Source organism: Athalia rosae, chromosome 3, assembly GCF_917208135.1.
Source record: "Athalia rosae chromosome 3, iyAthRosa1.1, whole genome shotgun sequence".
Classification (NCBI taxonomy): domain Eukaryota; kingdom Metazoa; phylum Arthropoda; class Insecta; order Hymenoptera; family Athaliidae; genus Athalia; species Athalia rosae.
This window is the reverse complement of record NC_064028.1, coordinates 21,270,520-21,285,996: the sequence shown is the minus strand read 5'-3', so window position 1 is coordinate 21,285,996 and position 15,477 is coordinate 21,270,520. Positions and strand designations below refer to the sequence as shown.

The following is a 15,477-nucleotide window of genomic DNA, read 5'->3' as shown; positions in this document are numbered from 1 at the left end:
GATCTCGTGGCTCGGGGTGTTCGTATTTGCTTGTGGTGATCGTGTCGCGCACAGCAAGTTTTACGGAGTTACGAACTTTTTTTTATAATATAAAGCCTACGAAATTCAGCCAAAGCGAAACGAGTTAGAACTTGTATTGAAACGTTAAAAAAAATATATATGAACGTAAAAAATAATAAAAAAAACAAATTCCACGAGTGACGTCGTCGAATCGAAACGAATGCAGCAGCGGATAGCAGCAGCATAGAGCTAAATTTGTCACAAACTTGTGTGTTAACATTTGTCGAAAAGATGGCTCGATTTTGTAGAACCGATTGAAGAAAACCTTTTGATAATATAAAAAGTGACTGGCGGACAATTATGTGATTGGTTGATGAGTGTATTGCAATAACCCTAAAGTCAGGAAAATGTTTAATTACGAATATGAAAAGCGACTATTGAAGCCTACCAATGATATCTACAGCGATGCTATGGGTACATCAGGGGGGACTGGTACGCCCGTATATTTCTCACCAACTAAATCGACGAACAATAGCTTCGACCGATTCATACCTACGCGGTCAGGAAATAATTGGCAAACTACATTTTCTATGATATCAGACAACGGACGTGGAGGACTCGTTACAAAGAAGACAAGAGAAACTGGGGAGGCGAGTCGCGATGGGATCGCTTATTCGTGCCTGTTAAAAAATGAACTTTTAGGAGCGAGTATAGAGGACGTAAAAGGTCAGAGTGAAGAACGAAGAATTTTATCACCCCTTGCATCAAAAAATTTATTCAAATACACAACACCTACCAAGGACCGTACTTTGCTGGATCAAAGTTCACCATACTCCCTATCTCCATTGAGCTCAAAGAGTCAGAAGCTACTACGTTCACCACGTAAAGCAACCAGGAAGATATCTAGAATCCCATTCAAAGTTCTTGATGCACCTGAGCTCCAAGATGATTTCTATTTAAACCTCGTAGACTGGTCATCTCAAAATGTGCTCAGCGTCGGGCTAGGCAGTTGTGTATACCTCTGGTCTGCTTGCACAAGTCAAGTAACACGTCTTTGCGATTTATCAAGTGATGGTAACAGCGTCACATCTGTAGCTTGGAATGAAAGAGGAAATCTAGTGGCTGTAGGGACCCACCTGGGTTACATCCAAGTCTGGGATGTTGCAGTAAATAAACAAGTCAGCAAACTTCAAGGACATAGCGCAAGAGTTGGAGCTCTTGCCTGGAACGGAGAGGTATTATCTTCCGGAAGCAGAGACAGGCTTATTCTTCAAAGAGATGTGAGGACTCCAAGTGTTGTCGGGGAAAGACGTTTGGGGGCTCATCGTCAGGAGGTTTGTGGGCTGAAATGGTCACCTGATAATCAATATCTAGCCTCAGGAGGAAACGACAATCGCTTGTACGTATGGAACCTACATTCTCTGTCTCCGGTTCAAACTTACACGGAACACTTAGCTGCGGTGAAAGCAATTGCGTGGTCTCCCCATCATCATGGCCTCCTAGCATCTGGGGGTGGAACTGCTGATAGATGTATCCGATTTTGGAACACTTTAACTGGTCAGCCTATGCAGTGTGTGGACACAGGGTCTCAAGTCTGCAATTTGGCTTGGAGTAAACACAGTTCTGAACTTGTTAGCACGCACGGATATTCCCAGAATCAAATTTTGGTGTGGAAATATCCCAGTTTAACACAGGTTGCTAAGTTGACTGGACATTCTTACAGAGTTTTATACCTTGCCATGTCTCCGGATGGTGAGGCTATTGTCACCGGAGCTGGGGATGAAACTTTACGTTTTTGGAATGTATTTAGTAAGGCACGTAGCCAAAAGGAGAACAAGTCTGTACTGAATTTATTTACCAGTATACGGTAAAGAAAAAGAAAAAAAAAACAACACGCATAGATATTAGAGTATAGGTTTGTTTTATGTATTGTACATATATAAGAATATTCATATACACATTGCGGCTATTGTAGGGATAGTCCCACGAAACGAAAAAAATTGATTACGATTGATGTGTGCGCAGATATACATGCATGTATTACGTATTTATTGGTATATACATGTATATGTGTGCATGTGTAATGAAATATGTAGGTGTGCTAGAGCTGTATAATTGGCAATGATTAATCATCAGGTTTGTAGATAAATATTACAATACCGTATAGTAGAATAAGTTCACATACATATAATCAGCCTGCAACACACCGAGCCTTGTGTGCAATAAGTCATTATTACAATCGACACCCGAATCTGCCCTTTTAAGAAGCAAATAATACCAAAGTGAACCACGCCTCTGCGTGTAATAACCACGTTTTATACACAATATTATATACTATTATCATTTACATCTTATTTACTTTTTGATAAGTCCTCTTCGATTGAACTAGGGTGAATTATTAATATAAATTATTCATAACCGGATAATGAAACGTCAAACAAAAATTCGCCAGATATAGAATCAGATAACTTTGGTTTAGTTACAAATCCTATGAGATGGGACAAAATCTAAGAGAGCGTCATTCACAATTTGGTATCAAGTACTAAGTATGTTGAAAAGTATTGCGAGATGCATTATACCTTTTTAAAAAACAGAATTGTGTCTTGGACATTTTTTTGTAGCATGCTGTGATCGGCCAACACGCTCGCAAAGCTTTGTACGCAGTTTAAACGGGCCATTAATTTAAGCTACTATTATGTATACATATTTTCCAAACGTGGGTCAATTGCCTTCAGTTATTTGAAGTCGCGAATCAAGAAAATGAGGTTTATATTTTTGTATTTTTTATTTTACAAATTTTTATTTATGTTTCTAATAACGTAACTTAAGGGTATTCCTTTGATTTTCATATAATGAGGATTATATTGTTTTCGGTTAATCATTCTATTTTATTTTTCCTTTTGGAATCGATTATAGTTCTTACAAGGGCAGATCAATCATGATGTGTTTTATGTTACTTGTAACGTATGTGCTGTGTCCGCTCGGGTATTGGCAGGCTGGCCAGTCAGACCCCCTAAAAATTTATACAGATACTAGAAGGCTGTTTTCCTTGCTCCCATTGAGGGTTCATTCTAAATTCTAAATTATATTTGCATAGGAAATGGTATTCTTTTTAATTTAATTTAATTTTCTTTTTGATTCTGATATTTTATTTAGATACATTATTGTATTATTATTTTCTTTTTTTTTTCATAACAACAACAATAATGATAATATTAATATGAATTAATCTATATACTTACAAACTTATATAAATACTTTGCAAAGTCAAGTCATTTGTACAAATTTAAAGTGAACAAGAATTTACTAATTTATATAAAGAACTAATATATTATAATTATCTATTTCACTGTTGTGAAACAATAATTCTATGATTTTTTTTTTTGCAACATCTGATAGGCAGTTCATATCATCGTTTGTAGAAAACCTTGGAATAAGGTGATACTTTTGGCGCTATGGTGGTCTATAAATTATAACACAAATAGATTTACAGAGAATAACTGTGAAGAAACTGCGGAAACATATAATATACCTATATTTATGGACCACTGTAGGATAAGGCAGTACACCTGTTTTCTTGCTGTTGTGTGAAATGTACCAAATTTATTGTAACAAGGATATACATATGCAAAATGCAACTGTCATGCGTTTTAGCGTTACGATTATCACTGAAATGTCTCTGAGAAGTTCTCAGTAGATTACATTCCGCAATTTAATTAGTGGATCAAATTATATATTCTTTTCCAATATGAACTTGAATCAAATTGCTTCTCGACAGATCTGGATTAATTGAATCGAGAAATTCGAATTTTTCTTCAAGTAGGTACACATTATATTCTATAGAAAATTGCTGGAGTGTGTATTCAAAATATTAATAATAGTCCTAGATCAGAGTTAGTAACTAATATTGGAACAATGAAATGAATTTTGAATTACTATTTATTCCAACTGTTATGTGTTCTGATCTCGACTGCCAAAAATATTTCATATTACTATGTAGATTTATTTCTGAAAATACAAAAAAAATATATAAAAATTATTGCAGATCTTATCTGCAGTCATGTTTGTTGCTAGCAACATTTGATAATTGTATTTAAAAATTAATATATCAAATAAAGTGTTTGATGAACAGTGAATCTATTGACGATATTGCAAAATTAGATGAAAGAATACATTATATATACAAATAGCCTTAATGAGATGATAATTCACTATTTATAAATAATAGATTACACAGATTAATAAATTAGAAATAAAGTACACCTTTGGGATTCTATTTATTGGCAATCCCTTTCCAATAGCCTTTGATCACAACTCGAAGTACCTAAGCTAAAAATTTTTATCTGTACTTTGAATTTATTGTTAACTCTAAGCCATATATCATCATATTAAATGATCATTGTTCATATAATTTAATTCGCAATTCGCTAGTAGATATCACTTGTCATTAACTGACGTTCATCTTACTCTATGCAATTTCTTTTATGTCACCTAAAATCAAGTGCAATGACTCTTATAGTGCATTAGTTGTAATTGCCAGTCTCATGAAGAATAGTATGTGTGGGACAGCGGGAAGCAGTGAACTTATTGCTATCAAAAGATCAGAGCACTAGAGCCATTGTGTCATGTCACTTAATACTAATGAGCTCAATATTAATGCAATTAATGGTCATTAAGAGGAATGTTTTACTATCCCATGATATAGGTGAATATCATAACAATGATCGTATCATTTGTGATTACCTTCAATTCAAGTATGTTTATTGATAGATATACATATAATGTTCTCGCTGAATAATCGATAAAAATGCTTTGAATGTAGAGTGACTTACGTTTAAGTAGAATAAAAATAAAATAAATTTCATCCCGCTCTAATTGTTATCTCGGCATCGTTTTCGTTGTTGTAAAACATTAATTATTCCACATCAGTCATGCAGCATGAGGAAAAAAATACCGTAACGAAGTTCAACAATCACATAAATCTGAAATATAAAAACCGCAGTTTGTAACAACTACTAATGTTTAAACCACAATGATCTCATAGACATGCTGATTTTATTTACGAATAATCGCATTTTCATTTTGCTGCAATAAACCAAGTTTGTAATATATTAAAAATCTTGATCAAATTAGATTTTTTTTCATATACGCACCGGAAATGTAGGAAGTTAAAATTATCAATTAAATTAAAATGTTCAACTTTAGATTAAAGTAGCATACGGGGAAAAAGAACAGAATATTTTATACTTTTCAAATAATGTAACCAGAAACACACCATTATCTATAATAGATAATTAAGGGTACGGAAAATTATAACAATAAATTCTAATTATTCAAACTATTATTGTTTTATTTTAGGTAATATGATGATCGCTAAAGGGGTGGTGATGGTGTAAAATCATTCCAGGTACCACATCAATATTTCATGATATATATTTATTAAAAAATAGATACATATTTGGTTTTGAAACAAGATACCGGTATGTATGCACGATACCAGCATGTGTACTTACGAGTTCTTCACTTTATGGAATAATATCAGTACCTATACGTAGGACTCGTTTTAGAGAGCATACGTACGTGAAGTTTTCGCACACTTCGATACGGAATTGGAGTGACTACTGAAAAAGTAATTGGATGACCCAAACTTCAGTCGTTGTTGAGAACTATCGTGATTGAGACTTAATTAAGGTATGTATCTGATAATTCAATAGTTAGTGGGAGGGGATTATACAGAGAGGACAACGTGAAATTGCACACCCAATTTTTGTGCGCAAGCGCGAATCAAAACGACAGTCGAATTTATCAGCTGCTAGCGTGTTGTACCAACAGCCTCAGATTTCAGCTTTAGCTGTCAAATTGTCGATCACCAATACAGCTGAGATCGCGGTATTTAAATATGACTGAGGTATGTTCTGTCAGGTGAATAATGCAGCACAAAACCAGACACAGACAAGTAGGGTGGCATAGCATCAAATAAATTCCATCAATTGAATGCGAGATTAATTGAATGTCGACAGAAATACACTCATCGAAAAGTTCAAGTTAGATCCTTATATTTGACAGCTAAATCTGAAATCGGAGTGTTGTTGGACATTCTGCAAAACAAATGCCGACGATCGCGCATGTGCAAATCGGGTGCGCAATTTCACGTTGTATAATCATATCTAATTAGGAGGAATCTGTGACTACAGTGTGAAGTGTAGCTTTTCTGTTGTAATTTTATAAATCCTGTTACGTCAAATAACAGTCACGTAGAAATGCGTAAATTTATAATATTTTCCAATAATAGTTTAGTCTTCAGCTACGGCTTTTTTCTTCTTCTTCTTCTTCTTCTTTTCACTCGAGGGACCTGCAACCTCTTCAGCATCGGCAGTTTCGGCCTGTACCACTTCTGGCTCTTCTACTTTGAGCTTCTTTTGCTTCTTCTTTTTCTTCCCAGAATCTGAAATGAGTAGAATGATATGAAAAGAGCGTTTTCCACGTATTGCAAGGAGAAATCCCTGGGTCTAATCTTTGGGGTAATGTCTTACCTTGAACATCCTGTTCTGGTTCTTCAATTTCCACAGGAGCAGAAACTTCCTGCTGCTCTTGCTTTGCTTTTTTCTGTTTCTTCGAACTGGTAGGAGTTTCACCCTCAACTTTAACGGCTTCTTCTCCAATACTATCTCTGATTTTCTTTTTCTTCTGTGGCACATCCTCTGTAGCTTCTGTGCCTGGTTCAATCTCTTCAATCAGTGGTTTCTTTTCTTCTATCTGCGAATGCCTCCTCTTGGTGGTCGGTAGAGTGGAATCTGCAGCAGTGGGATATTGTTTGACTTCAGAAGTACCGTGGTATTTTTCAAACTTCGCTTTAGCTTTTCCAGTGCCGCTAATTCTGCGGAGGTTGCCTTCTTCGAGTATTCTCAATCTTGCTTCCAGTTTGGCTTTGTGTTCAGCTCCCAAGTCAAAGGTTCCATCTTCTCCAAGAGCATCTACTCTTGTGGCCAATGCTGCTTTTGCTGCGAGCATTCTGGACATTTTTCCCTTGTTCTTTGTTGAGGATTGGCCAACAAGTTGAGCATGGTAAATTAAACCATATTTTGGAGTGTCTCGTTTTGTTTTCAGTGCTCTGAAAAGGGCCTTTTCTGCGCCGAGAATTTGCACAGTTGAGGCAGGGTGCTTGGCAAGATTAATTAGCGATCCCGCATGGGAAATTAATCTTGCACCTACTAATTCTCCGACTAAAACTGTCAGATTCGGTGCCATGGCCATCATTCTGGTCTTGAGGTAGTCGTACAATTGAGTTCTATAGTTCGAAATTTCTATAACCTGATCGCACAGGTGTTGAATATTTAGAATATCGTCATCCGAAATTTCAGTACCCATTGATATTTCTGCAGCCTCTTTAACTTTCTCTTCTATTTCCTCAGGTAAGGTATCAGACAAGTCTGAATTTGCTGTGTTTTCTCTCGTACCAATTACTTTCACTGTCTTTACGAATGCGACATTGTCCGTGATGATCTTTCCCAGTTCAGGGAAATGCCATCCGTACCATTCTCTGCATCTCATCACATAGTTATTCAATTCTTTGTCCAAATCATCCAGTAGACATACTGCTTGCACGATCATAGTATCAATTTTATCAGGAGAGAATTTAAGCTTGTATCTGGAAAGACTGTGGGCCAAACCTAAAGCCATAGCAGTCATTTCTTTTTTTGGAAGACCAGCCAGTAAAGAATCCATCTGGCTTCTGATACATCGCATCAACTCTTGGACAGCTGTATTGCTGACGCACGAGAGGCTGAGTTTGTCTTTTATTGCATTACCAAGCTTCGCGTCAGCAACTGCAAGCTGCTCCTGGACCTCAGCACAATATTTCTTCAGCATTTTCTTCAACGACTTGCTCACTTTTCCTTCCACAGCTGCAGTGGTAGCAGCAAGAGCTTCAGTAGTATCTGCAAACTTCTCGAAGTGCTTGAGCTTGACGCTGAGGATGAAAACAAACAAAATAGATAAGAATTTAAAAACGGTATTGCTGTGTGAATTTTACAGAAATTCGCAAACAATTTCAAGATTTCTGTGAATATAATAGTCATGCCAAATCACTCTCGACTTACATTTTGCTAGCTGCTTCAGGTGTCTCGAAGTCATGATAGAGGTTATCTGTTTCTGACAGCTTTTTGTCATCCAAGAGCTGTAAGTAAAAAAAAAATTTGCATAAATTTGGCTTGAAAACAATGATGATTTCGATTTTGTTTTTTAATTCTCAAGCTCTGGTAGTCAAGACACGTGCATGGTTGGGTTACCATTGGTTAGAATTAACTGAAATGTGGATTCAAAGATAGCTTACTTTGAAAATAGCATACCCCGCCGGGGTTTCGAATAAAACCAACATTTTCTAGCCGTTTTAACACACTCCTACCGATTTTTAATCAAAAAATTATAATTGAAAATCAAGACCATGCGACCAGCGGCATAAAGTATACCGCGGAACAGAGGGCGGACTATGAGTTCCAACAACAACGATATAATCGATATTACGGAAGTTCGTATTTGGTTACGAAAACTGTCGTCTGCTGCGTGTGCGTTCGCCATTTTCAATATGGCCGCAGCGTGACTTCCGGAGTCATGGCTGTTTCCGGTTAGTGCGCACTGCGCAGTCTTTTCGGTGCCGCGTTCAGTTCGAGTCACGTGACTTGGCTGCATTCGACCGGGCCATTATTTTCAAATTGTTAATATCGCCCACACAATTTCTCGTGCCGGTCAATTACAAGGGCTAATTATTGTTAAGTACGACGTGAAGAGTCTCAGGATTCTCCGCTTGTTGATAACGGTTGGCTCATACCGTTTCTAACGGTCAACGATCTCTGTTGGTTAAAAATTATACTCGGTAAAATTGCGATAATAAAACATTAAGAAGCTTTAATAACTGTTGCATGAAATTTATTAGCAGTAAACGCAGGCAGGTTTTGAGTGTATTATTTCCTTGGTGATATTCGCTTCTTAAGTTCATTCGTTTACTAGTGCAACGTTAGTACAGATTAAATTTACGGCCAGAGGTCATTAGTGTTTACCTAATAATGGAAGTGTGTCGTTCGTTTGTTTTTCCGTACCGTGATTTCAAACGTATCGTCAACGAATTCAGACCCAGTTCTGAACTTGTTGGCGTCGATGGTATCGTCGGTTGGTGGAATATCAGTGATAAAAGTGTCCCGCTTTGGATATTTCTGTGTAATTCGGCGAAAAAGACGTGGATTCTTTTGGCAAAATCATCGCGGGAACGTAGTGGCCCAGGAATGTCAAGGTAAGAAAAAGAAAACACATTCAAACGTTACGATAATATTGTACATACTTGCGCAGCAGGGATTTTCCGAGGGAATAAGAAGCAAATTTTTTAAATAAAAAAGCGCTGATTATTCTGAAAATCTTGAACAAGAAAATCTCATTTTCTTACGCATTAAATTTCCGACATATTGAAATCCAAGCCGATGTTGAAAATAGAAAATATAAAATCCAATTTCATCTCAATTCTAATTTGGATTGATTTTTCATTACGAACGAATTCAAATAGTTAGTCAAACTGTCGGTAAAAATAGAATCAGCGCAACCGACCATCAACAACAATAATTTTTTTTTTATGATCGATTGTTGGTGACGACGCTCGGTATTACCAGCGTTAGAAACGCTCGAACGGTAACTAATTAGATTCGTCGATAGGATGAACTTCTTCTTGGTTTTTTTTTCGCTACGTATCCCTTTAAATTCTATCGGAGTTGTTTCATTCATAACTCCTGTTAGGGACAAGTTTGGAATGCAGCTTGAGTGGCGACAGCGAACGTGGTGCATGATGATGATGATGATGATGTTTTATTCGAGTAGCTGTTACACACGTCGTGTTGAATCACCGGTTAGGTTAACTTTACCGTGAAAAAGGGTATCAGGAAGGGGCATACCCGGTGGGATAGGTTAGGTACAATATCATCATTCACACTCCGGAATTCCTGACGTAACAGTCAACACCACGTGACCATCACACGTGGCGTTTTTAAAGTTAGGGATCACTTGATTTCTGCCAGATATTTCCGCTAGTTTTTACTCTCGTATGATCAGTTTTAACTGAAAAAAAATTTGTCTCGCGCAATTTTATCGATCTTTACGCCATAATAGCGATAACTGTATAATATTCCATTTTATCCAGTCACACGTAATGAGTTCAACAGCATAACTCTTACCTTGAATATTCTTGTGAGAATAAAGAAAAGAGTAATAATCTAAATAAAACAGATCGTTTATACATACATCGTTCTGTAATAATTGAATAGCCGATTGTTTTCATTGTTTTATCAACAATCGAGTTCCTTTTATTGCAGGTTCCGTTCGTTCGACTCAACATCGTGTACAGATGTGTCGTATACATATATCGTTTTGTAAATGAAAAAATAAATTCCGTTCACGTCCGCTTTTTTCATTTTTAAACACGGAAAATTTGAATTTAAATACCGTAAGAAAAATTTTATTCTTCAAATTTCAATTAGGCATATCATTACTTTTGACTTAATTTTTGTCTATTATTGTCTAAAAAAATGTACGTGTGTTGGTATCAAGTTATTAATATACATACACATTGTCGATACGTAAACATTACAGAGCTATTCTTACGCGTTTGCCAACCACAATTTCGTCATCCGATTATGCCGTTCGAGAACACCGTATAGTTAGTCGATTACCACATAGGTATTTTATACATACGTGTGTACACATATACATGGTATGTACTAAATGTAAATTATATATAGGTATACCCGGTGACATTATAACTACGCAGTTTCTTTTACCTCTTAGATGTGTGTTATCTTGATTATAAAAATTTTAATGAATTTAAAAATTAATTTTAAAACTTGTGGCTTCGTATACAGCTACCAGATAATTGGTATGCGTGTAGCACCCCGTTCACGATTCGTATATTTGATAAATTTAACGGAGCTATTCAATTATAATCTTATCTAAAAGCAAACAGCTGTGCGCACGGATCGTATCGCACATATGAAGAAAATCAGTTATTAATAATCTCAAAAATATATACATGTATAATATAAAAACTTCTGTTCTAATCGCTTCTATTTTACTGACTCATGATCGAGCAGCTCACTTTTGATTGGTCCAATGTAAGGATGGGGTGGGGATCTCAGAATTACTCACACCTTGTGGGATGGATTGAAAAACTGGCGTGTTTAATTGTTAATTATATACATATATATATATATATATATATATATATATATATATATACACACCAAATGTGTGAAATCATGCTCCCTTAAGCATCTTTCTTAAGATCTGAGTCACACTGTGTATAAGCATATCACGATGCTTAATGCATTACATTTATTTTCGCCGGAATTCCGTGATGACGATCTCCACACTGATATACATGATGTATGGCAATTGTCATAGAGATTCGTCGCGTTGTTTGCTGATGGCTGCACTCGTCGTATTATTTTACAATCTTTTGAGCTGTTACGGTATATTCTATTTATAAACTATATATCTCGATAAATGTTAAAATTTGATTTGCCTTTTTTTGGATTTCTTATGAATTCATTTCAAATGCACCTATATACAGGTGCATATGCAAATACACCTACCAATGACTGTAACGTGACAATTATATTTGATCAAGGTTGCGTTACGCATATATTTTAGTAGGTAGTTTTATACATATGCAAAGTATATATGTAATTAGTATATGATCGTCTCCGAGAAAAATTTCGGTACATTTTTTCGGATATAAATATTTTATGACAGTTTGATTAATTATATTTCAATAATTGAATCGATCCAGTAAGTATTTACCTTCGTATATATTTTTTAAGTTTTTCTCATTTCGTTTTTGTCACTCGCGTCTTCGTAATATACCGACATTTTATAACGAGATCGTCGATCGGGTGAAAGTGGGCGGCTTTTGGACCGGAAATCAAAAATAAAAAGAAAGAAGTAAAAAATTTCAGAACTTCAATACAACGCAACTGTATCACACTCAAATTATTTCTCGTACACACACACAAACACATATGCGAGGAGAGAAATAGTTATATTTTGTTAATGATAAAAAATTAATTAAATTATATATAAATTTGCAGCAATTATTTGGTCAAAATCGTGATTAACTTTAACTAAAGCTGTCATATGTACGTACAAATGGCATAATGTATATGGATGTTCATGCATCCATAATTTTTACATGATTTTCGTGGGTAATTTGAATTTCAAGAAAAAAAAAAAAAAAAAAACGAAAAGATCGAATGATAGGATAGTTATAAAATGATTACATATGCGTTGTCGTCTGTATAATTTGGTTGAAATTGGGGGCTATATATGATTAATTTTTGTACCGACTGTACATACTATGGCATGCCAACTGCAATGGAAATTTCCACTGGTCGCGGGGCTCCTCGACGTCGTCGTCGTTGTCGCGTCGTCTTGGGCGCACCTAAAAGACAGGCCAGACTGCATTTGCCGCGTTCTCAAGCCTTAAGGTCGGTCTTACGGACGAATGTGTTATATAAGTCCCCTTATATACGATCCGTATAAACCATTTACATATCTATATACATCTATATATACATAACTCTACGCGTACATAAGCGTATTCGTCCCATAGGTACGTTGTCAGTTTCACCCGAATATGTGTTTTTATGTTTGTGCAGTACATATGAATTGTATATGTGTATATATATACATTTCTTATAAATAACCATATAAGAGTATATGTACACATGTGTAGTCGAACTGCAGAAAACATATAATTCTTCACTTCGGAAATTTTTTCTCTCATTTTCTGCCATACATATAGAGGCACATATCTTAGCCGAATGGAGTATGAGGAAAAATGTATTTTTACTTCTTCTTAACGTTCGCATAACCATTATTCATACCATTCAATCTCATTCTTTTCATGGGCAAATTTCTGCGACACTCCTACTTTTTTTATTCTGCTTTTCGGAATTTGGAATTATTTTCAATTTGTTCGTTGAGTCATAGTTTAAAATCTTCCGTCGCATAATCCTTTTACCATTGTCGAGGAATTATTGTTCGCTTATTACGTATATACATACGCACGCCGTGCATAGACCGCATATAAAATGGCGACATCAGATATGCTACTTACGTATCTACGAATGCATACATGTACCTAGATGTCCCATATAATGGATCACATATTTTGCAATTGAATTTTTTCCCCCCATTCGTTGTTCTTCATTGATTCCATTCATTTGCTGAAATGCTGTTCTGAACCGCGACCATCTTGATTCGAGGTGGCCATCTTGTCGAGAGTTAATTCTACTTATTTATTTTACAATTTTCTTGTCCTCTTATTTCCGGGAGGTATATGTGTGACAGAGTAGTGTCTCCTTCACCCACATACCTATATTTATCATATTTTCTATATATCGTAGATTTCTCACAAGTATAAATCGTAAAAAATTTTGAAACCGACTGTACCTACCAACTGTATGCCATACCATACGGCCCGATTCTCTCCGATCTCTCCCTGTGGGGCCTCCTCCTATCCCGGCGCCTGTTCATTTGCTCATAAACTCCCTCTCTTCCCCTACGCCCCTGCGCCCCACCACTCCCTTTGCCCCCTCTACACGCCACTTTACCCCTTCGACTAGATCTGGCTTTGGGACAGGGGGGTTTACCCTGGTATATACGTATATGTCGTTATAACATTTCCATTCATGACATTTAAACTTGGTTCCATAAATTTGTTTTTTTTTTTCATTTATTTATTTATTTTTTTTTTGCTTTTTCTCACTCTGAACCTGCTGCAGCACCATGAAAATTGGCCATGAATTATATGAGGTTCGTAGGTTTTAATACGTGCTGCGCTTATAATTTTCAACTTTCTTTTTATTTTTCGTTTCACCTTGATTTGTATTATCGCACAAGTATGCAAATGCACATACGTGTGTACCATTGTCGTAGATTTTTTTTTGTTTTTTGTCAATAATTAATTAGATGTGGGTCCTAGTTGTGCAATTTTTTTTATCATTATTGCTTTTCATTTTATCTAAAAGGTACGTGATCATGCTGCCGCTGCTGCACCATCAGCTGCGGTATATAGCGTCAACTTTAATTGGTCGGTTGTATAATTATTTACCATGGGGATGTCAGATTAGTCACATTATTATCTTTTATGTACCGTAGTACGTATATTCGTAAGCACGAGCATATCATTCGTATACCTGCATTTCGTTTCACCCTCTTCCCCTTTTTTGCTGTCTCTCTCTCTCGTTTATTTCTCTCTCGTGCGCAACGAGTTCTTTTGTGCGGTACAAATTGTTGTTTTGTATCCTTTTTTTTTTTCAAGTTTTTTATTAAAAAATTTTTTTCGTATATCCCTCATGTGCGTATACCTATACGTATGTACATATTTTTTGCCATTTCTTTTTCAACGTACATGTAAGTAGGTACCCGTACGGTATACAGTATGGGTACGTGTACTTTTATGGTTGGTCCTGCATAGCCTGTAGCAGACTCGGGTGGATTTGCTGTTTCGTCCTGCATGTGATGACGATGCAGCGCGAGTTGCTTCTGCATATGGGGTCGTTTGTTATATATGTATACGAAGGAACATACTCGCATACGAAGGAATAAATACGTATTCCTATTGTTTCGCGTTGACCTCAACTCTCCCACGTTTTCATATGGATGCTGCGCGATGTCGTTCGCTGTACCATCACATACCTATTTATATACTCATGGGTATACTTGGGAGGATTTTTATAGAATACAGAGTTTTGTGAATGCGCCGCCATTTGATATCCAGCATAGCCCGCGTTATTCGAATCACGCCAGGATCAACGTCGTTCTGTACCTATATGATTAGTATTCGATGAACTGAAAAAGTAAAAAATATATAAGAATAGCCTGTAAACCCGGAGAAAAAGAAATGTTGATTATTGACCCCGAAATCGAAACAACTCCAAGGTATACCCCTTGGAATTACGTTATATGCAGTAAGCAGCGTAGCGCTTTGTTGTGAGACGTCACCTTCGGGGCTGAGCAGAGGTGACGCCCCACAACAAACCGCGCGCCCGTGGCTACCTGACTCCAGCAAAGCTCGGGCTCGTTGGTAAATTGAAGAATTCGAATATTTCGACCCATGCACGGATTGCGACGAATCAAAGTGGGTCTACGACTAAAACCAATCGATGTGTCTTATAATTTTTCTGCTCCCAACAGTAAATAATCGATGATTACTCGATCGATTGCATGGGTAGATGATTTTGGCTTTCAGATTTGAATTACTGAGCTGATTATATGTAAGATTACCCTTGAAAAGCCAAAAAAAAAAATCGATTTTTGGGCCAAAAGTGAAGTACTTTAAAAATTGATTGTATTACACTTTTCTTACGTATTTTGACCTCAGGAATCCGAATCTGAAGGAAAAATTGATCTATCTCTGAAATTGACCGAGTTATCGCTAAT

The 15,477-nt window shown here is 36.4% G+C and overlaps 2 protein-coding genes and 1 long non-coding RNA gene across 3 annotated transcripts; 1 reads left to right on the top strand and 2 right to left on the bottom strand.

The window, feature by feature from the left end:
* The first annotated feature begins 5 nt into the window (after positions 1 to 5).
* Positions 6 to 5,338, top strand: LOC105689944 (fizzy-related protein homolog). Its single transcript, XM_012407342.3, has one exon. It carries the CDS (start codon positions 408 to 410, stop codon positions 1,869 to 1,871), a length of 1,464 nt encoding a protein of 487 aa, XP_012262765.1. The 5' UTR covers positions 6 to 407; the 3' UTR covers positions 1,872 to 5,338.
* Positions 5,339 to 5,419: 81 nt separating this feature from the next.
* LOC105689938 (nucleolar protein 58) lies at positions 5,420 to 8,493 on the bottom strand. Its single transcript, XM_012407331.3, has 4 exons — positions 8,333 to 8,493; positions 8,100 to 8,176; positions 6,534 to 7,969; positions 5,420 to 6,445 (listed from the first exon to the last, which is right to left on the bottom strand). The coding sequence occupies exons 1-4, from the start codon at positions 8,375 to 8,377 to the stop codon at positions 6,294 to 6,296; spliced, it is 1,710 nt and encodes a 569-aa protein (XP_012262754.1). The 5' UTR covers positions 8,378 to 8,493; the 3' UTR covers positions 5,420 to 6,293.
* A 645-nt stretch (positions 8,494 to 9,138) lies between these two features.
* LOC125500269 lies at positions 9,139 to 15,097 on the bottom strand. Its single transcript, XR_007277549.1, has 3 exons — positions 13,490 to 15,097; positions 12,388 to 13,408; positions 9,139 to 11,941 (listed from the first exon to the last, which is right to left on the bottom strand). It is a non-coding gene; the product is annotated as an uncharacterized LOC125500269 (long non-coding RNA).
* Positions 15,098 to 15,477: the final 380 nt, after the last annotated feature.

What these genes read in the sequence shown, in the direction of transcription:
- LOC105689944 (XM_012407342.3), top strand. Translation starts at nt 408, where the DNA reads ATGTTTAATTACGAATATGAAAAGCGACTATTGAAGCCTACCAATGAT.
- LOC105689938 (XM_012407331.3), bottom strand. Translation starts at nt 8,377, where the DNA reads ATGTTGGTTTTATTCGAAACCCCGGCGGGGTATGCTATTTTCAAA. An exon ending in CCTGAAGCAGCTAGCAAAAT is followed by an intron (nt 7,970 to 8,099) that starts GTAAGTCGAGAG and finishes TTTCATCCTCAG; the next exon opens with CGTCAAGCTCAAGCACTTCG. An exon ending in ACCAGAACAGGATGTTCAAG is followed by an intron (nt 6,446 to 6,533) that starts GTAAGACATTAC and finishes TACTCATTTCAG; the next exon opens with ATTCTGGGAAGAAAAAGAAG.